The following is a 21,892-nucleotide window of genomic DNA, read 5'->3' as shown; positions in this document are numbered from 1 at the left end:
GTAAACCAAAGGGTTGTGGGTTCGATCCCTGGTCAGGGCAGATACGGGAGGCAGATGATCCATGTTCTCTCTCACATCTATCTCTCTCTCCCCGCCCCCTCACCCCGACCCCCCCACCTTAAAAAAATGAATGGCCTCAGGCAAGGGTAAATTAGGCCCACTAGAGTGGGCCCTAGTCCAATGTGACCCGATGTTCCCCATCAGCACCCACTGGGGAACATTCTTGTCCTGCCCCTGACGGAGCAGCCCCTGCCCCCTACATGGATGGCAGCTCCAGGGCTCACACCCTCCGGGACTCCCACCTGCTACAGTGGCAGCCTCTGGGAAGGGTTGGGGAGGGCTGGATTCGGGAGCTCAGCTGTAGTCTCTTGCAGGCAAACGGGCCTGGATTGGGGAATCTCCTCCTTCAGTGCTCTCTGCTTCTAGGAACTCCCTCCAAAATTGCCCTTGCTCAGCCCTCTCCTGCTCAGGCTGAATGTGGGGTGATAATCAGAGGAGTTTGGGGTCTTGTCCTTAGCTGTTGTCCCAGACATTCCACAGGCTGCTGCGCTTTTAGAACAAAACCAAGCCCTTGGCAGGAAAAAAAGCAGACTCAGCTGTTTTGTTTGTTTATAAGAGAATTTAACGAAGGGACTATTTACTTGAGTGTGGGCATTAAGGAGCTTGGCATGGGGTGTTGGGGCACCTGGGACTAGCAATAGGGGGGTGGGGAGCCCCTCACCCTCCCTCGCTGCTGAAGAGGGGAGGAAGGGCTGGTGAGGGGTTATGCAGGAGCTATTAAGGGGGTTGGCAGAGGGCACAGCCATTGCCAAAACCACACACACCTGGATAGGACCAGAGCCGTAGAGAAATACCCCAACCTCTCTTTTCTCCCATCTCCTGCTGGTGCCTCCCGTTGACCAAATCAGCTGGAAGCCAGTGATGCCCTGGGCATGGAGCAGGACAGAGAAAAGTGGGGTGAAGGGACTGCAAGTGACCCAAGCAAGGCCAGGGGATGAGGCTCGTGACCAGATAAAGCCACAGGCCTTACAGTGCACAGTGTCTTCCTGACACTGTCCCCACAACAAGACCACGACTGAGGGCCCGTTTCCCAGAGCCCTGAGCAGCATTAGCTGCCACATACCCCGTGGAGCTAGTCCTCCAGTCCTCAGCAACTCCAAGGCCTGGAAAGCCTCCCAGCAAAGTCAGCCCAAGTTGGGAAGTATCTTCATCTACATGAGTTGGGTGCCTTTTTCAAGCAGACCATTGGCAGAGGCCAGGAGGGCTCTGAGAACCAAGCTCCGGATTTTGCCATTGAAGCCAGCACTGCACTTGCAAAGTCACCGCCCACCAGCCAGAGACCCTAGAACTCAGATGAACTCAGATGCCCCTGGGGTCACTACCACCCCAGGAATGGACTTTTCATGCTCCTGCTTCTGGAATCACCACCTCCCGAATGAAACCCAGGGGAGTGCATTTAATTGGCTAAACCAAGGTCATGTGCATTCAACCAAACTTAAAGGAAGCCTGGGAAAGCAATTACCCCCCCCTTTCCAAATTAGGGGGAAACCCCCAAATACAGGAAGATGTTTCCCAGGTTCGGCAGCCAACAGTGCCTACTAATACCTTTCTCAACGCTGGCGTCTTTCCTTCAGACAGTATTTCCAAAGTGGGGTTTCTGACTCCTGACTCTTGCTATGTATTATTGCCAGGTTCCTTTCCCTAAAGAGTTAAACTCATTCACCGCCACATCCAGCGAGGAGAACGCCTGCCTGCTGGACCACAGCCACAAACGTCAGTTTCTACAAAACTAACAAGCAAACTATGATGGATACCTCATTGCTTCATTCTTTTTTGCTGGCGGGGTTGGGGGGCGGGGCGGGGGTTTCCTACATTTGTTTATTAGTTGCATTCTGCAAAACTCTGATACTTGACTTAGAACGCACTTCATGATTTGTTTTGATGACTGATTTTTCATTATTTTCCTTTTTGTAGCCTGTGCTAAAATTAGCTGGCATTGGTATTCGGATTAGACTCAGCAGTGTGTATCAGGAAAAACAACACCAGGCTTCAACTAGATGGACGCTTCCCTCTCTCCCACATAAAACAGGCCTACAGGCCAGTCTGGAGCGGGCATGGACCCAGCTCCTGCCGGACCACCCCTCCGCCACCCCCAGGAGCCTGGTCCCCACTGTCTCAGGCAGCAGCTGGGGCTCCAGCCCTCACACCCAGCAACAGGAGAGAGGGCAGGGAGGAGGAGGAACGACTACCTACCTTTACAACTCTTCTGCTTGCATCTTTTTGGCCAAAATTCAGACATGTGGCCTCCCCAGGGGAGGCCAGACAATCAGCCCAGCTAAAAATTAGTCAGGATCTTACTGCTCAGGACTAAGGGAAGAATGACTGTTGAGAGGCAGGCAACTACCTTCTCCACCGGCAAGGATAAAAATCCAAGTGTTTAAGAACCACTGCTTATGAAGATGATTCACGCTTGGTGAAGAGTTATCAACTGTGGGCACTGTGCGAGGCACTTGATAGGGTCGCGGGAGGCCGGCTGGCCTTGTGGGGGCTGAAGAGAGGACCCGAGGCCACACTGCTTTCTTACTTCATACCTTTGAACATCTCATTTGTTCATTCAACTAAGTTTCTTTCAAAACACATTAATTTTCACTGAACTGTCTCATGCCTGTGTTTACCACTCCTCAGGGGCAGATATTATATCCCCAGTAGCCAGCACAGAGCACAGGCTCACAAGACATTTGGTCTGTGGATGAGGGCTTGCACCGGCCTCTCCGTGCCCTTTGGCACTCAGGGTCAGGGGCAGAGGTTTGGGCCCCCCAGGGAACAAACAAAGCAGGCACCGTGAGGAAGTCGGTGTGGCTAGACTGCACTTCATGAGTGACAAGCAATGAGGGATAAGGTCCTTAAGGTAAACCAGACCTAAAATTCCTCTCAAGTCCAAGGAGAGAAATTTAGCCTCAAACTTGAGGCAATAGGGAGCCACAGAGGCTTTAAGCAGGTGGTGACAGAACAGCCATCTAGATTGTTCTGGCCTCCCCTCGCAGGAGGGAGATGTGTAGGGGGTGGCTGGACAAGTCCCCACCCCTGCCCCTGTGAGAGGCCTCCCAGGAGGACAGACCATCAAGAAAGGTACATGGTCCTCAGGGATGGCTGGGGGGCAGACAGGATGACACCTCGCTCAGAGGGGCAAGAAGGGAAGAAAGAGGTGAGCGCCCAAGGCTGAGGAAATAGTGCAATGGCTGAGAGTGGCCAAGAGGGGAGTCTGAGGTTGGATGGGGGCCAAATGGAGGGGTTTGAAGAAAGGAAGGGGGTGGGGTGAGGTGAAAAAATACAAAACAAAAGAGGCCCTGTGCTCCGGTGTGTGAGCCAGACAGATCCCGGGGGAGTCTGGAAGGGGGAGAAGAGGACTGGAGAGGGGCCCTGGCTGGAGCCGGAGCAGACGGCTGTTGGACGCCTGCAAGCTGTGCTCACGGCTCAGCAATGTCCCAGCACTGCCAGGAGCCGGCCAGCCCCTGCGCCTCTTCACCGGCCCGCCCTAGCCTGGCCCGGGGAAGCAGGAGCTCTGAAGCTGCCCCCCACCAAGGGGCCTCCCCTCCTCAGAACCCAGGCACACTCACACCTCCCCATCACCCCTCAGCCTTCCCCCAACGGCTGATGACGCACAGACCCAAGGAGGGGGAGAAAATAAAGACATCTTCGGGGCTGAGCCAGTGAGAGTTAATGTCTGCGGTGCTTTGCCCCTGACAGGCCTAATGAGACACAGGTGGTCCCCTGGCTCCAGACTATGCTGGTTCAGTGCCCAGGATGAAGAGGGGGGGGTTCTGCTGTTCCAGGGGGTGGGGCTGGGGCCGCTGGCTGGGGCCCAGCACATAACTCCAGCGGTTGCAGTCTGGGGCAGCAGACACCCGGCCGCTCTGAGCTGAACTGGCAGCATGAAGGTACCGGGCCCTGGGTGGGGGACTCATGCGTGGGGGACAGAGCCCTTTGTGTGGAGAGGACCTTGACGAGAGAGGGGACCCTGAAGGCCCCGGGGGTTCGCATGATCCAGCTGAAACTCCTAATCTGCGAAGGCGCTGAGCCTGTCCCCAGGGAGTGAGGTTTCTTGGGAGGAGAAAGAGGGCCAGAGGGCAGGCGAAGGGTTTCCGGCAGGGGTTGCTGTGGGTGTTGGCAAGTGCAGAGAAAGCAGGAGGGCTCTGGGGCTACAGGCATGGACTGTGTGGAGGTGACCCTGTTTTCCTGTCACCAGGCCCTCCTGGCCCTGCCGTTGCTGCTACTGCTCCTCTCCATTCCCCACTGCGCCCCCCAGGTCTCCGGGATCCGGGGTGATGGTAAGCAGCCCACGGATGCAAATGCAGCCTGGCCAGCAGGCTGGGCAGAGAGGCTGTCTGAGCCACATCCCTGGAAGTCAGCCAGCTCTGCAGGCCTTGGTCTCCTGCTCTATAAAATGGGGCAGGTGGATGACATGACCTTCGAGCTTCCCTCCTCTCCAAGAAATCTTGCAATTTCTTGTGACAGAGTACCCTGCCCCCAGGGACGGAGACAAATTGTGGGGTGCTGAGTTGTGAATTATGCCTTAGCTCCCTCTCATCCTCCCTGCCCCATTCCCCAGCTCTGGAGAAGTCTTGCCTTCAGCAGCCCCTGGACTGCGACGACATCTATGCCCAGGGCTACCAGGCAGACGGCGTATACCTCATCTACCCTCTGGGCCCCAGCGTGCCCGTCCCTGTCTTCTGTGACATGACCACTGAGGGCGGGAAGTGGACGGTGAGTGGCAGGAGGGGGACAGATGCCCAGTTCCAGTCCTAGTGTGTGGCCCAGCTTCCTCTGGGAGCCTCAGTTTCTTCATCTCTAACATGAGGATAACAGCGTTGACAGCATAGCGTGTGAGCTGCTGCCGGCACCGAGTTCTAGGTGCACATAAGCCTCACAATAACCCTGGGAGCAAGGTACCCTCACAGACAAGGAACTGAAGCCCAGAGGGGTGAAGCACCTCCCTGAACATCACACAGCCAGCACAGCACTCTGCCCTGGCATTTGAACACCCTCCTAAGCCCTCCCCAGCATGCAGCAGCTGCCCCCTGGGGGGTACCAGGGTAGGTCTTGTTTTAGGTCCCCAACTTAGCCCTTTAACAAACCACCTCAGCACCATAGCGTCCATACCTAGATGAGGCCCCTCACTGCCCACTGGACCCTTGAAAACCCAGGCCTGTCTTCTCTGCTCCAGGTTTTCCAGAAGAGATTCAATGGCTCAGTGAGTTTCTTCCGGGGCTGGAACGACTACAAGCTAGGCTTTGGCCGTGCAGATGGGGAGTACTGGCTGGGTAAGGCGGGGCCCAGGTAGGCTGGGGGCGGCCCCAGAGCCAGGTCCTTGCTGACCAGCTGCCGAACCCTCCTCCTCAGGGCTGCAGAACCTGCACCTCCTGACACTGAAGCAGAAATACGAATTGCGAGTGGACTTAGAGGACTTTGAGAACAACACGGCCTACGCCAAGTACATCGACTTCTCTATCTCACCCAACGCGATCAGCGCTGAAGAAGACGGCTACACCCTCTACGTGGCAGGCTTTGAGGACGGCGGGGCAGGTAGCACCCTCCTGACAGACTAACGAGGGGATGTGGGGGGACAAGGCAGGACTGGCACTGCCCTGATGGTCCCAGACCCCCCTCAGGCCCCTCCTTTCCCCTCCTGGCCCAGAAGGGTCATAGCTGGCTCCCCACCAGCTCAGGCCTCAGTCTGGGGAGAGGCCCCAACCACACCACTCCAGGCAGCCCCATGGGGAGCAGCTGCTTCTCTTCACTGCAAAAGCACAGCTACCCAACATCTGGCGCAGGAAGGATGCCCCATCCCACCAGGCTGACACGTGACGTCTCTAACAGCATCACGCGTCACTGCTATCACCCCCTGCCCAGGGCTCAGCTCCCTGCTTCAGTAGCCCCTCCCCTCTTCTCTGCCAGGTGACTCCCTGTCTTACCACAGTGGCCAGAAGTTCTCCACCTTTGACCGAGACCAGGACCTTGTTGTGCAGAACTGTGCTGCCCTCTCCTCAGGAGCCTTCTGGTTCCGAAGTTGCCACTTCGCCAACCTCAACGGCTTCTACCTGGGTGGCAGCCACCTCTCCTATGCCAACGGCATCAACTGGGCCCAGTGGAAGGGCTTCTACTACTCGCTCAAGCGCACTGAGATGAAAATACGCCGGGCCTGAGTGGCTGGCCCCATCGGGCCCCAACGCCCCCCTGGCTGTTCTATCTCCAGGAGCGCTCCCTCCGCCGTGCCTGTCACCCCCTCCCCCACATCAGTTCGGCACCTGCTTCTCACAGGGGGCCTTATGGCTCTAGCCCCAGCTGATCTCTAAGCCAGGCCTCTGCTCCCCTTGACCTGAGGCTGTGTTGCCAACCAGCTTCACAGGCCTCCTCGGAAAGGCACAGCCAGTCTGGACCTGGCTGGGCTCCAGGAGACTCTTAGTTGCCTCTGCCCCATACCAAAGGCTAAGGGCTAGGAGCTGTCCTCCCAGGCTGCAGGCTCTCGCGTTCCACCTTAGCCAGCTTCCTTACTGTGGGCTCATCTCTGAGGCCACCCCAGCATGGTAGTCTGAGCTGGTGCAGCCTGATCAACACCCAGAGTATGCCACACCACCTGTGTGTGGCTGCCATGACTACCCCCCAGCAAGCCCCCGGCTGTTCTCAGAGTATCTCTCATCTTTTGTCTGCCTCCCACCGACTTAGTCTCTAGTGGTGAGCACCATCAACCCCCAGCCCCATCTCACTATCATACTCAGCTTCCCCTGCCCCCTGTCCCAGGCTCCCAAAGCTCAAGGCCAAAACTGTATTTCACCACAGCTACAGCACACCCCCAAAAACAGCCAGTCAAGGTAGGCATAGATATAAGGTCCTCCCACCCACCCCAGGGTTGAGGTTTGACCATGTGAGGTAGCGGACAACTTCTGTAGGACTGGGAGCAGGTAGGGAGTGGAGTCTCAATAAACCTCAAGACCTGAATGAACTTGGCTTTGGCTGTTGTGCATGCAAACGCATCTGTCTGGTCCCTAAAGCTGGGGACCTGCCTCTTCCATCTCCTTACTGACAGCACACTGCCCTCTGCTACAAAAAATACCTGGAGTTAGGCACTAGAGGGAAACTTGTATTTTCCAGACCTCATTTTGATGGCAAAAAGAATGACTGATAATAAAATTATATAATAAAAATATAATACTGAAAAGGATCGCCCAGGGAACGGGGATGTCCTGATCCTCTCATGGCTCGGTGTTGGCTCAGGTGGCTACTTAAGGCTGCAGGGTGAGTCTGAGATGAACCTGCAGAGTAATCCCAAACTGAGCTTCCCCTGCTGGGCCCAAGGCTCCAGCCCTGGAGAATGCTCCTGCAGGCCTTGGGCTGGGTCTTCCCCTGGCAGCAAGGCCCAGGCTGTGGGCCTCAGGGCTACTGGAGGTCAGGCAGGTCGGCCAGTAGCATCGGGGAATCCATCTGGATCTCACGCTGCAGAGACTCAATGTCGGAAGGATTCATGCCATGGCCCTCGAGCCAGTCAGCAAGCAGGGAGGCCGAGAGTGAGGCCGAGTCCGTCTGGCTGCAGGGGAAAGGGGGCAGGGACCAATGAGCCTAGGCTGGCTCCTCCTGCCCCAGAAACCCACAGGCCCATTCTGGAGGTTTGGTCCAGACAAACTTACCCATCCTGTGGCCCATCAGCCATGCCCATATCGAAAGACTGGTTCAGGAATTCCTCCAGGTCAAAGCCGACACCATAGCCAGCCCCACTGCCCTTTGGAGTGCCTGAGAACACAGGGGGCAGGGGGTCCTCCACCTGCAGGTAGAATGGCTGGTTACAACACAGGCACAACCAAGAGCAGGCAGAATTCTGCAGGAAAGCCCCTGTCCTGGTACTGCTGGTGACTCTGCCTGGATGCCCGTGGGTGCCAGTGCCAACCTTGACAATCACCGAGCTCTGGCTGGGGCCCATCTCCAGGTCAGACACTTACCAGATGCATCATACTTAACTCTTAAGACCCTGCTCATCAGCATTATGCTCCTTCTACAAGCAAGGGGACAAGTTCAGAGCAAGGGGAGCCCTAAATGCTGCTCAGTTTTCATGGAACAAAATACACCAAAGCCTCTCTCATCTCCCTGTCCCCACCGAACAGCAAGGACTTCCCAAACCCATTTTTCCTGGGCCCAGATCCAGGTGTCCTCATGGCCTGGGTTTCTCCTCACCTGAGACTTGGACAGCTGCTGGGTCACCAGGTTGACATCGGGTGACTCGGAGGTGGAGGGCTGAGTGGTCCCCCTAGGGTCCGGAGGGGGTGGGCCAGACGGGAAGTAAGGCAGAAGGCCCAGGGTGCTCGAACCAGGCATCCCGGGGGGTGGCATAAGAGACTGAGGAGCCAGGAGGCTGGAGGTGGTGGTGGTTTGGAGTGGAACAGGGCCAGGGACGGGCCCAGGAATGCTGGAAGGGTGGGGAGCAGGGCCAGGGGTGGGGCAGGCAGATTGTGCTGCAGGACCTGGGATGGAGCCTGCAGGTGGCAGTGGGTGTCGAGTGGGCTGAGCTACAGGGCCAGCGGGAGGACTGGTGGGTTGGGCTGGAGGAGGTGTTGTTACTGGGGCAGGGGCTGGTGCAAGGGTTGGGGCTGGGGGCTGGGCCATCCGAGTCCAGCGCTCCAGCAAGCTGCGATCATTGTCACTGAGCACCAGCCCAGCCAAGGGATCAGTGGAGGGGCCCCCAGAGGCCCCGGTCCCTCGCTCCTTGCGCTCCCGCTCCTGCCGCCGCTTTTCCCGTTCCTTTGCTCGCTCCTGCCGCCGGCGCCGCTTCTCTTCCCGCTCCCGCTGGCGCTCCTGGGCTGTCACTGGCTTCCGAGGCTCAGGTGCTTCTACAGGGGCACTGGGGCCATCTGCAAGGAAGATGAACAGGGAGAAGGTAAGAGCCTGTGGCCCTAAGCCCAGAGTCCCTCCTCTGCTTCCCCATTCCCAAGTCAGCAATTGCTTCTGCTCTAGGCACCTCTGAGCCGGCTCCGCAACGACTTGAGCAGGGCAGCTTTGAGGGCCGCCTTGGTGTTGTCTGAGATGGCACCCTCCCTCTTTGGAGGGGCTGGTTCGCTGGCCAGCGGGGCGAGTGGCTGCAGGGTCATATCAATGGTGTCAGGCACAGGGCCAGGGCACGGCAGTGGGGCTGGAGGAGGTGACTCCATGGCACAGTCCCCGCTGGGAGCCCAGGAGCTGGGCATCTCAATGTCGGGGCAGCTAGGCTCACTGGCCACAGGCTGCAGAGAAGGCTGGAAGCGTATCTGCTGGCGGATGCCCTCGCGCCGTGCATGAAAGTCCTCAATCTCCGCCACAATGGCCTCCTTAATTCGCTCCCGGGTGAGGGCTTCTTGGTCAAAGGCAAAGTCAAAGGGTGGGGCACAGTCAGGCTCATCATCAGGGTCATGGTACTTGGCCAGGAAGGGGTGGCGAAGGGCAGCAGCTGCTGAGATGCGGGCACTGGGCTCAAAACGAAGCATTCGTCCCAGCAATGAGAGGGCCTGGCGGTCAGCACCTGGGTACACTGTCTCCCAGGGCACAGGCTGGCGTGGAGGCAGACTCTGGATATACGCCCGCACCCTTTCAGCCCCTACAGCCTGAATCACAGCTGGTGAGGGGGTGCCCAACACCATCATGATCAGCTGCAGCTGGTGCACATAGTTTTTGCCTGGGAAGAGCTGGCGCCTGGCCAGCATCTCACCAAAGATGCACCCCACAGACCACAGGTCAATAGCCTGGGTATATTCATGCAGTGAGAGCATGAGCTCAGGGGCACGGTACCAGCGTGTGGCCACATATTCAGTCATGAAGTACTGGTGCTCAGCAGGCGAGGTGCACAGGCCCCGTGCCATGCCAAAGTCACCAATCTTGAGTTCACAGTTCTCATTCACCAGCAAGTTAGAGGGCTTGAGGTCACGGTGGATGACCTGAGCTGAGTGCATGTACTTGAGGCCCCGCAGCAGCTGGTACAGGAAGTAGCGCACATGCTCCAGGGTGAGCGGCTGTGAGGAATGGATGATCTGGTGCAGGTCACTCTCCATCAGGTCCAGGACCACGTAACTAGAAGGGACAGGGGAGAGAGGCATGGGCTGTCTGGCCCACTCTCCAGCCCAACCTCACCACGCCCTCCTGACCCCAGACAGGTAGTGGCCTTACCATCAGACTCTGTAGGGGCCATGGCATGGTATGAAGATTCTAGAGTCTCTACAACTGTTCCATGAACTTAAGTGAAGTTAAATCCCTTTTGTCTCCAGATCTATTTCCCCATCAGAAAAAAGATGAGGTTGGATTAAACCAGAGCTGACCAATGGGTTTAGTTTGGGGTCTGTCTCCATTGTTTGGCAGTGGCTGCTTGAAAAACTATGATGAAAAAAATTGTGGTATCTTGTCCATTTTCCTTTTCCTTTTTTTTTTTAAGATTTTATTTATTTATTTTTAGAGAGAGGGGAAAGGAGGGAGAAAGAGAGGGAAACATCGATGTGAGAAACATCGATTGGTTGCCTCTCCTCTGTGACCCAATTCAGGTACCGAACCCACAACCCAGGCATGTGCCCTGACTGGGTACTGAGCCAGCAACATTTTGCTTTTCAGGACAAAACTCAACTGAGCCACACTGGTCAGGGCATCTTGTCCATTTTCTGTAGGTAAGTGTTCTATGATTGACTAGTGATGTCTGCTATGGGAAAAGAAGGGTGTAGTTATAGTATGAGTGTCCTACATTTACCATCCCACATACTGACATTCTATAAAACTGGAACACCTGTACTCTTCCTTAAGGAATCACAGTTGTCCCTGGCAAAGTCCTAAGAAGCACTGGTCCTGGAATTGTGGGAATTTTCCCAGCCTGCCTGACATTAGGTTCAGCTGCCCTTCCAGAACTTCAGCTACATAGTCCCAGCCTTCAGAAAAGGACCCAATTCTGCCTCCCTCTCCCAACCCCACTCCTTACACAGATTTGAACTCGCCATAGGGCACAGTGGGCCTCAGAATGTCCTTGATGGCGATGATGTTGTCATGCTTGAAGTGTTTGAGGATCTTCAGCTCCCTCAGGGTCCGCTTGGCATTGGTCACCACATCAAAGGCATTAGGGATCTTCTTAATGGCCACCTGCTGGCCTGCAGAGCAGGGAAAAGGCAGATACTATAAGGTACCTTGGGGTAGCTGCAGAGTGGCACAAGGCCCCTATCAACACCTCCCATCTAGAATGCAAACAACAGGTACTATGTACTAAGTACCTGCTACTGCCAAGCCCTGTGCTAAGCACTTTACACACATTATCACATTTTCCCTTCACATCTCTTGAGTTAGAGATGAGGAAATCTTGTCTCAGGAATTCATTGGGGGTTGCATAGCACGTTAGTGGTAGAGACTAGACTGTATAATGCCTGTGCTCATTCTACCGCTCTCTCCTCAGACATCGCCCATCCTATCACCAATCCTTTGTGCCAGTTTCTGGCTCCAGAACACATTTCTCTTTTAGAAACCAAGGCCAGGATCTCCAATCTGGTCTAATTGGGATTGTCATTTTGCTAAGGAGGAAGTAGACTGATGTGCTGGCGGAACCACCACGCCAGAGTTTCTGAGAACTGTGACCAATACACAGACTGGCACCCGGGTGGCACGTAACCAAAGTTTGTTGACTTAAACCAGAATTTGCATCCCAGTTTTCCTTCCTGGCTGTTTGAGCTGGGGCAGCTTTCTCACTCTCCGGAAACTGGTTTCCACGTCTGTGAGCCGTGCACCATAGGGAAGCTCACCCGTGAGACGACGGCGTGCAGAGGACACCACCCCGTAGGCTCCGTTGCCTATGGTCTCTATGATTTCGTACTCGTCCCCCACGTCAAAGGTCACATCGAAGGAGCGGGCTTTAAGCAGGGCCAGGTTCTTGGCCGTTACAGAAGCAGCGGTATTGGCGGATTCTGCCTTCACCGGCCCGGGGGGCTCCCCAGAGCCATCCTCGCCGTCTTCCTCCTTCAGGGGCTCGGCCATGGCGTCTGTGTGGAAACGCTGGTGAGGAAGGGTTCGCCCTGCTCAGGGCCTCAGTTTCCCCTCAGTGAGGCTGCTGGCGCAGGGAATTTCCAAGTTCCCTAAGCCAATAGGAGGCAACCGGGTAGGGAGTAAAAGAGAGTAGCTGGCACTTAGCAGACGTCCCACACCCAGGACTCTTGAGCCCAGAGCTCTCAGGTCGGGGTGGAACGCAGGGTCGGAGGTAGGGGAGGTGCCACAAGGCGCGGTCCAGGAAGAAAGGGAGGGGCGGGGCACTTCGCTTTCCTCGGTCGACACTCACCGAATCGCGCCTCACCCGACGCCTCCTCGGGGCTTTCGGAGGTCCTCGGAGCTCCCGGCCTTCTGTCCTAGTGGAGGGGGACTCAAAGAGTCGCTAGCTCACTTGTTCAAGGCCGCCGCCGCCACCACCTCAACATCGCGCTGTGCCCCGCGGGTCCCAATGCCCCGCCTCCCACGACCACGCTCCTTCCAGTCTGTGACCAATCGCTGGGCTATTTCTGCGGAGGTTCCCACCCCTTCTGTTTGTTTTGTCCAATCCGAACCCATCTGCCGAGGAAAACACGCCTCTGTCGTCCCCGCCCCCCGCGCCGCTGTCCAGCTCCAAGGCGGGAGCCGCCCAAACTGCGCTCGGCTCTTGATAGGTGTGTGCTCCGGGCCCCAGCGCCGTCTTCCAACGCATGCGCGCTGTCAGCCCCAGGCACAGAGTGAATGGAAGGCTACGCCCCCCGTACGTGCCAGCGCGCAGCCCGGTTCTCTAGGTCTCCTGCCATTCACGGCTGGTTTTGGCATCCCGTAGGGCCTGAGACGGCCGGCCCCTCAGCGACTATCCTTCCGGGCCTGCTCTCGAAATCCCCCTCCTTCAGGCCCTCTTCCTTTATCAGTCCCGGTCGCTCGGATGATAGTGCCCTGCCATTTTCCCGATCGGCCCTGGGACCCCGGCTCTGGAAATACATCATCCTGGATAGAGGGTGATCCGTCACGTCCAAATGCAGAGTTCCCGGTCTTCAGGAGCGTCCAGCCAGAAGCCGTCACTGACTTCCGGTGGCTGGTCATTTCCACACAGTTTCCGGCGTCTCTGGACCTAAGCTTGCTATTTCCTGGCTCCCGGCGTATTCCCTCCGTGTGGTGGCTCCCTCTGCCTTGCGACCGCGCGCTTTTGAGCGGCCATTGAGTTGAGGGGGTAGCGGTCAGGGGTATCCATCCTCTAGCCGTCCGAGGTGCCCTCGCGTCACCTGAGCCCAGAGTGGGCAGAGCCAGCACGGGAACCCAGGTTCCCTGATCCACTCCACAGCCCGATAGTTGATTCGTTCGCGTAGCAAATGTGTATCAAGCACCATCCATCACTGTACCAAGCTCAGTCCGTGGTAGGCCGTGTGAGCTGAGAAAAAAGTATTCAGCAGGGAGTTTGAGGTAGGGCTGAAAGGAAGGTTTTGGAGCTGGGACTCCAAAGATGGGTGTGTTTTCACCAAGTGAGAAGAGAAGGAAGATTGATGAAACAGTCAACTGACGGTATGGAGGTGGAGAATGCAGGTTCTGTGGGTTCTAACTCTGCCCTGAGTGATGACGGTGGATGGAACCCAATTGTTCCAGTCTGAGTGCCAGATTGAAGGTTCCCCCCCCCCCCAGTCGCAAACTAGTGGCGGGAGAGTGGACCCAGATCAGAAATGAATTTTGTTAAGCTTATATACTTAAAATTTTTCATTTTGTTTATATTCCGCGCTGTTGGGTTTTTGTTTTTTACTTTTTACTAAAACACACATTCAGGAAGTTCCACTGATTTTCACAAACTTAATACACTAGTGTATTGAATTCAGATAAAAAAAAAATTACCAGCCCTTTAGAAGATCCTTTTCTAGTGGTGATAGTTTTTGTAAACTCTTTTTCTATGTATAGTTTTTGCACTGAATTTAAGAGTTTTATTGGGATACATACATTGTGATAGAAAAGTACTACATTACTACATTTTTAAAAACTCAACCTAAGGAAAAATATACTTCAGAGTATTAATGTGAGGACACATAGATAGACATAAAAATAATACAGGCCTCCAGAGTTAAGGTTGAACTATAAAATTTGTTCCTGGCCTTGGCTGGTGTGGCTCAGTTGGTAGGAGAGTCCTCCCACAATGGAAGGGTCACGAGTTTGACTCCTGGTCAGTGCACATACCTATTTTGCCAGCCAGTCCTGTCCCGGCACTACAATCCCAGCACTTGATTGTTTGGGAGGCAACCAATCAATGTTTCTCTCTCACATTGATGTTTCTCTCCCTCTTTCTCTAAAAGCAATGAAAAAAATAAATTTCCTCAGATGAGGATGAAAAAAATAAAATTTGCTTCTGAAATTCTGACAGCATAGCAAAAAGCCAAATTATCTGTTACATGATTGAACATGAATAAAGAAACCACACTGCGGGAAGTGAACATTTTCTTTCACTGAGGTCTGAAAATATTTCTTTCGTGGCTTTTCTTTCAGTGATAAATGGACAACCTTCCCCACCTGTGAAGTACATGCAGTATAAGGCCCGCGGTGTCCCCTAGGTCACAGAGAGGGCATACAAAAGGAGGACACAAAAGCATATCTGGGAACAAGGTGGACAGCTGTGTGATGGTCCTGTCTGATCCAGGAATAAAACATAAAATATCAGAAGAAACTCAAAAACTGTATCCTTTAAACTCTCTTCAGTTAGGCTGTGTACGATAGTTACAGAATTCAACATTCTCTGGCAAGAACTCACTGATTCTCATTTATTTTCAATCAACCATGAGCTGCTTTGCTCTACCCCTACTAGGCCCTGACTCTGTCCTGGAAAAGTCATCAATTACTTAATTATTGGGTTGGTCAAAATGTCCGTATGGTTTATTCCATAAAATAAGAGGCACGTTTTTCATTTTCACCAATAACTTTATTGACTTGGATATTTTGAGTATGTTGGCTATCTCCTGCATGATATAACATTGATTGTTCTCAATGTCTTGATTCGGTCGCTATCAACTTCACCTGGTCTACCTGACCGTTGAGCATCGTCCGGTAAGAGAAATCTCTAGCACGAAACTTCAAAAACCACTTTTGATCAGTCACAGCACTTTCTCCACACACTGCACAAATCTTTCTTTGCGTTTCAGTTGCATTTTTACCTTTCTTGAAATATTAACCATAATATGCCAGGAACGTTGCTTATTTTCTCCCATATTTAGTATTAAAATGGCTGTACAAAAATTCATCTGTTTTGATAAGTTTTTTTAAATGCACGCTGATATGACAGCTGCCACAATACAATCTAACAAAATTGTTTCAAATGAAGTCAAAGGCAACTGAGTGCTACTAGAGCCAGTTTACAGAAAAAAACCAAATGAACTTTTTGGGCCAACCTAATATATGACATTGTTTGGTTCTACTGCATTCTGTTTATGATGGACATTTGGGTTGTTTCCACCTTTTGGTTATTAGGAATGTGAGAAGCGTTATGTCTTTATGATTTTAATTGACATTTTCTCAATGATTAAAGATGTTGAGCATCTTTTCATGTGCTTATTGACCACTTATCTTTTAGGAAATGTCTATTCAAATCCTTTGCTTATTTTTAATCACATTATTTGCTTTTTATTACTAAGTTGAAAGAGTCCTTCATATATTCTGGTTTTAAGCTCTTTATCAAATATATGATTTACAAATATCTATTCCCATTCTGTGGGTTGTCTTTTCACTTTCTTATTTTTTTCTCTCTCTCTCTCTCTCTCTCTCTATTTTTTTGTTCAAATATCAATGTGTGATTGCCTCTCAGGCACCCCCCCACTGGGGACCTGGCCTGCAACCCAGGCATTTGCCTTGACTGAGAATCAAACAGGTGACCCTTTGGCATGCAGGCTGGCACTCGATCCACTGAGCCACACCAGCCAGGGCTCTTTTCACTTTCTCAATGGTATCATTTGAAGCACAAACGTTTTTAGTCCTGGCTGGTGTGGCTCAGTGAATCGAGTGCCAGCTTGTGAATCAGGGGATCACCAGCTTGCTTCCCAGTCTAGGGCACGGGCCTGGGTTGTGGGCCCCAGCGGGGGACGTGCGAGAGGCAGCCACACATTGATGTTTCTCTCTCTCTTTCTCCCTCCCTTCCCCGCTCTAAAAATAAATGAATGAATAAAATCTTTTTTAAAAAAGTTTTTAAAATTGAAGTTTTTAATTGAGATGAATTCTATTTTATTTTATATTTATCACTTCTGCTTTTGATGTCAAAACTAAGAAATGACCTCTTTCATTTTTGCAGCTGCAAAGTATCCCTTTTGTGAGTGTAATCTGACCAACGCCATATGGGTAGACATTTAGATTCGTTCAAATTTTTTGCTATTGCAAACAATGTTGCAATAAATTATCTTGAATGCATCATTTTGCACACTGCAAATATATCTGCAGGATAAATACCAAGAAGTGAGAGTGCCACATTAAAGAATATTGCATTTGAATTTTAACAGTTAATCTCAGTTTTCTGTCCTTAGAAATTGTACCAATTTAGACTCCCACTAGGAATGTAAGGGAATGATTCACACAGTGCTTTTTAAAACCTTGGAATTATTTGCTTGTTAATAATGAGATATCTCAAAGAAATACTGTTTTCTGGCTCCTTTCAGAAACCTGGGAGATCTGTCAGCGTCAGACTTCCATTCCCACATAACAGCAATGGACCGCACCTGGGTCACAGCCCTGCCCCTGGAAGGGCGTGGGCGCTGCAGCCTGCCAGGCTCTACTCCTTCCTGGCACCTCTCCAGCACCTTCCAGGGGTCAGATGCCATTTATCACTGTACTGGCACCACTGTTTTCTACATGTTACTAAAGTTAGGGAGACAGAAGAGGCTGAGAGGGCGTGTGTCTCCAGAAACAGAAACAGAGAAACAGAGAGACTGGGTATATCTCTTTGTGGGAATGAAGACGTCACAGGACTGTGCACACACGGGTGGCACTGTGGACTTACATCTTCCGCCTGGCGATGGTGGGCTCCTGGGAGCCTCTGAAGATTTTTGGGTAGGGAAACACCCTTCAGAATTGCCTTCCTGAAACTTATTTTTGGCAAATAGTGTAGAGGGCTTACTTGAGGGAGAGAGACTAGAGGTAAGGAGGGGACTACTGTGACAGTCCAGGTGACAGCCCTGATGGGGGTCTGGACTAGGCAGTGGTGGCAGGAATACAGAGCATGGGCCCTGGAAAGATGTATGTGCAGGGAGGTGGTGGCGGTGCCAAAGTGTTTGGGTAGACAGTGGAAGTGTCGCCACGACGAGGGCCCTGGGAGAGAACCAGGCTGGGCGGTGGGTGATGAGCTCAGTAGTGGGCTTGTCCTATCACATGGTGACCCCTGTCTCTGACCCAAGCCCCAAGGTGCTGATGAGCTTTCAGGAGCATCAGCGAGCTCCCAATGCCAGGATCCTTCTAATGACCTTGGGGGAACCCTAGTTGTGGCAGTGGGCCCCCTTCTTTGTCCACAGTGCCAGCAAAGGTGGCAGGCCTCTCATGGAACAGGCTCAGCCATGGGAGGGAGTATGCTGATTGGCCACACCTGAGGCACCTGTCTGCCTCTGGAAGGGGGCGGGGAGGGGACTCCGGTGCCAGTCAAACTCCTCAGACTTGCAATGGCTGAGGGCCATTTTCCCAACAGAAGCCTGGGCTCTGAGGAAGGTGGAATGGGCGCCAGGCCAATGGGAATAGCAGGTGTGTCCTCACCATCCGTGCCCCTGTGCCCCCAGAGGAGGTGTAAAGTTGGAGGACCACAGGATGGGTCTCCATCTGGGGAAGCCACTCGACCGATGTTATTGCCTCCCCTCCTATCCCAAAGCTTTTTAGTTTTAAGAAGATGTAGTTTGGGGTCAGAATCACCTGGGTTTGATCCTGCTCCACCACACTGCGGCCAAGGCATCCTTTATTATATGTGCTGTGTTGGGGTCATAGCCGTGAACTCGCAACCTCAGCCCACTCTCTCACCCTGGAGGCTGACTCTCACCCAGGCGGCTGCTCTCCCTGGTGATGGGAACCAAGGTGGGAGATACTCGGGCACTGGGGAGTGAGGAGTGGCCCCTTGCCCGGTCATGGAAGTCAGGGCTGGAGATCTGGGTCAGGACCTAAAGGACAAGCACAGAGCAGCCTGGTGAAGAAGCCGGGAGAGTGGAGGAGGGAATGGGCTGAGGAGGTGGGCAGAGGCCAATTACGCAGGACCCTGAAGCCATGGAGGGAGCTGGGACTGGACTCCCCTGACCTCAGTGTCCTCATCTGCAGAGTGGGGCTGTTTAGACCTCGATGGTTGGCTTGTTTCATGGATTTGAGAAATGATGGTCAGGAAAGCACCTGGCCCAGAGCCTGGCCCTGCAGAGGTGCTGGACTCCCCACAGACCTGGAGGCCTTTGACTAGTCATTGTCCTGGTTTACAACTGAGAAAAGGGGCTCATTGGGGGAAGTAGAGTGAGGCACCCAAGGCCACAAAGTATGGGGGTCGGGTGGGCTGCCTCTGCCCCAGCACTCCCTGTGGGCAGTTCCCACTCTTTCAAAGACACTCCTCTCTGACTGACTGAGGACTCCAGCACAAGTAAGAGTAGTGAGATCAGTGAGTGGCAAGACATGGGAGGAGGGGAAAGCCCTGCGGCTCACACCCACTTCTGCAGAGGCCAAGGACGCTGCTTCCTCCAGGAGCAGGGGGGCACTCTTACAGGGCAAGCAATCTTAGTCTTCCAAGGGCACTGGGGGCTTCCTTGCTCTCCTCAGCTGGCCCTCCCCATCCTGCTCCTGAAACCACCTATTGGACAGGGTGGCCTATGGACAAAGCAGACAGGATGCTCCCTCCAAGAAGGGGGCCCGTTTAATGGGTGAATTTGCAAAGGACCCTGCTTCTTCTCCATGGGGGCATTTTAGGCACCAGTGTAACAGTATGGCACGGGGAGTTTGGCAGCAAGAATCCCCTCCCTGAGCCCTTGGAACTCACCGCAGAGATGAAAACTGAGTTGTGACTGCCTCAGCTCTGGCAAGCCTTGGCCCCCCAAACCTCGTCTCCTCTGTGAAATGAGGGGAGTGACCTACTGCACCATCATGCAGGAAGGAGTCTCCCTAAGACTGAAAGTAGGGAGTTGGTATAAATTACAGCTGGTTCTAGGCTGGATTTGAACATGGATCCTGCCTTAACCACACAAATGGCAGGGGCTGGAAGGGGGCAGGACTCTGAGCAGGCTGGAGGGAGGGGTGGGGGTAGGGGGCATGGCCAGCCAGGACAACTGATTCTCCCTGCCCTCAACCTAGAATGACCAGTTAAGATTACATAGGCTGCAAGAAACAGAAACCTACCAGCCATAGCTTCAACACATGAACATTTATTTTTCTTTCATCATAAGAAATCCAAAGGGCTTTGTTCACCTTGGTTTAGCTGCTCAATAATGCTCATCAGGCACTAAGGCTCTATCTCTCTGCTTTGCCATTATCCTAATGACATTTGACCTCTCTTAACTCATGGCTCCAAGGTGGCTGCTGCACTCCAGTCATCATCAGATTCATGCTCCAGACAAAAGACAGATGGGAGAAGGACATGGTGCTATATCTGTTCCCTATTATCACAAGAGCAAACACCCTCCTGGTGGCCCCCAGCAGGCACACACTTACATCTCCTTAGAACTACATCACTTGGCCACCACCAGCTGCAAGAAGGCCCAGAAATAAAGTGCTTAGATAGGCACATTGCCCCCCAAATCGAGGTTTGTTAGGAAGGAAGAAGTGGAGAACAGATACTGAATAGGTAGCTCACAGGTAAAAGGCAAAGTCAGAGCTACTGGTCAACAGGGATGGTGGGAGGTGCCCTAGTGTCTAAGACCAAGAAAGCCGGTCCCTTTCTAGGAGACCCTGAAGGCTGATACCAGCAGGGGTGTGGGAGGTGTAGATTCCCCAACCCAGTGACCATCTTCCCCCAGTGCAACCACCCTCCTCATCCCTTCCAGTCCTGCATGCTCCCATTTTTTTTCCATAAAGTGGCTTCCCTTGGCCCAGAGCCTAGTGTCTCCCAGATGACAAGCAGGATGGCCAGGGGTGGGTGTGAGGCAGGGACTGGCTGGCAGCTTCGGCCTGCCCCTCTGCTCTGCACCCGCCCCACCAGGCCCACAGGTCCCACACCAGCACACAGCGACACACCAGCACAGTTGCACCACAGGGCTCACCTGCTCGCAGTTCGCTTAGGGCCACAGGAGCAAGGAGATGCTTACAGCCACACACAGGCATACAAAGCACAGGAACATCGCTGTGCACACACACTTATGCGCAGGGACACACTCAACACTCTTGCATGCAATTTGCACAAACACATGCAGAGGTTTGCACAGATGTGTACATGGGTATATGCACACACACAGAGCAACACACAGGGACACATACAGATCCACAAACTGTTGGAACGCACACTCCAGAACACATACCCACACACCCTCTCCTCCCCTCCTTGTTGCTTCTACTGTGTCTGGTTTTGCCTCAGCACACAGAGTGGCCAGAACAGCCTTTACTGCACAGTCCGGAGGAAAAGAGGAAGAAACATGGAAGCGCCTGACATGCTAGACCGCGGCAGGCAATGCTTACCCTGGAGCAGGGGTGTCAAACTCATTTTCACCCAGGGCCACATCAGCCTCGTGGTTGCCTTCAAAGGGCCGAATGTAATTTGGGGACTGTATAAATGTAACTACTCCTTAACTAGGGGCAAGGAGCTCAGCGCTGCTGCCCGGTGGAGACAAGGAGCTGGCCGGATAAAACAACGTGGAGGGCTGGATTCGGCCGCAGGCCTTGTGTTTGCCACCTGTGCCCTAGAGCGACCAAAGCCTGCTGAGAGAGGTGGAGCTTATAAACTCTAAGACTTGGGCAGCTAGGAGGGAGCTCCAGAGGCCTGTGACACAGCAACCAAGAAGTGTGGCCTGGTGGCAGGGCAGACCTGCCACCAGGACACAACAGTGGCAGAGCTGGGCCTCCCTCCTGGCACTCACTGTGCGTGGCTCAGTCCAGCCGGCAGCATTTGCATGCCGGGATCCCCACAGGAAAGGGACTTCCCTAAAGCCAGCCTGCGAGTTGAGAGTGGTTTTGGTGGAGAAGACAGCAGGAAGCATAAAGGAAAGTGGCTGTCCCTGGATGCCAGAGGCCTGGGTGCCTCCAGCGTGGGACCATCTGTGGCTTTTTGGGGAGCCTATGCTTACCACTGCCTCTTCATCCAGCACCCACAAGCAACTGCAGACCTGAGATTCCGGGAGCTCGGCGATGTCCTGTTACAGATGCTGGGCCTCCACCATCAGTGCTGCAGCCATTTGTAGGCCTGGTAACCGAGCAAACACGCCAAGGTAGACACTGACCTCCCCAGAACATTCCCAATGCCTGCCTGTGCTTGCCGGGGGTCCAGGCACGGAGGCTTGTGTCAGCTCTCTGTCTTCAGAAAGATCCCAGGTCTGTAAGAGAGACAGACACAGGATGAATGTCATCATGGATGTCAACCACATGGCTACACGCTTTTCCTAATGTCCCCCTCCTCCTGGTCTTCTGCCCTTCTCTGGAAGGGCAGTCTTGGTGTCTTGAGCCCTGACCAGGGGGCCTTTCCTCACTTCACTCCTTCTCCCGAAGTCTGCACTGACCACGGTCAACCCTGCTCTAGCCCAGCCCTCTCCCCTGAGCCCCAGACCCAAGCTCCTCAGACATCCCCAGTGGACTCCCTCAGGCCCTCCAATCCCCGTGATCACACCTTCTCACCAAAGCCTCCAGCCAGGCAGCTGGGGCCCATCCTCACCTTATCTACCACCCCAACCTACAACTCCAAAGCAAGGCCAAAGTCTAAATCTTTAGCTCACCTGACAATACTGAGCACATACTGTGTACC

General features: G+C 53.7%; 2 protein-coding genes across 3 annotated transcripts; one reads left to right on the top strand and one right to left on the bottom strand.

Annotated features, from left to right (window-relative positions):
* The first annotated feature begins 3,795 nt into the window (after positions 1-3,795).
* MFAP4 (microfibril associated protein 4) lies at positions 3,796-7,000 on the top strand. Its single transcript, XM_024564805.4, has 6 exons — positions 3,796-3,938; positions 4,247-4,328; positions 4,610-4,764; positions 5,225-5,321; positions 5,401-5,583; positions 5,956-7,000. Exons 1-6 carry the CDS (start codon positions 3,933-3,935, stop codon positions 6,201-6,203), a joined length of 771 nt encoding a protein of 256 aa, XP_024420573.1. The 5' UTR covers positions 3,796-3,932; the 3' UTR covers positions 6,204-7,000.
* Positions 7,001-7,111: 111 nt separating this feature from the next.
* Positions 7,112-13,357, bottom strand: MAPK7 (mitogen-activated protein kinase 7). 2 transcript variants are annotated; one of them, XM_024564807.4, is made up of 7 exons: positions 12,314-13,357; positions 11,784-12,020; positions 10,976-11,141; positions 9,005-10,086; positions 8,224-8,897; positions 7,683-7,816; positions 7,112-7,582 (listed from the first exon to the last, which is right to left on the bottom strand). In XM_024564807.4, exons 2-7 carry the CDS (start codon positions 12,013-12,015, stop codon positions 7,435-7,437), a joined length of 2,436 nt encoding a protein of 811 aa, XP_024420575.1. In that variant the 5' UTR covers positions 12,016-12,020; positions 12,314-13,357; the 3' UTR covers positions 7,112-7,434. The 2 variants fall into 2 exon arrangements, with proteins under 2 accessions (XP_024420575.1, XP_045055124.1); XM_045199189.2 differs by lacking the exons at positions 10,976-11,141; positions 11,784-12,020; positions 12,314-13,357 and adding an exon at positions 10,183-10,282.
* Positions 13,358-21,892: the final 8,535 nt, after the last annotated feature.

Source organism: Desmodus rotundus, chromosome 9 (assembly GCF_022682495.2).
Source record: "Desmodus rotundus isolate HL8 chromosome 9, HLdesRot8A.1, whole genome shotgun sequence".
NCBI classification, from domain to species: Eukaryota; Metazoa; Chordata; class Mammalia; order Chiroptera; family Phyllostomidae; genus Desmodus; species Desmodus rotundus.
The sequence above is the reverse complement of the archived record's forward strand: the minus strand, read 5'-3'. Positions and strand labels throughout refer to the sequence as shown.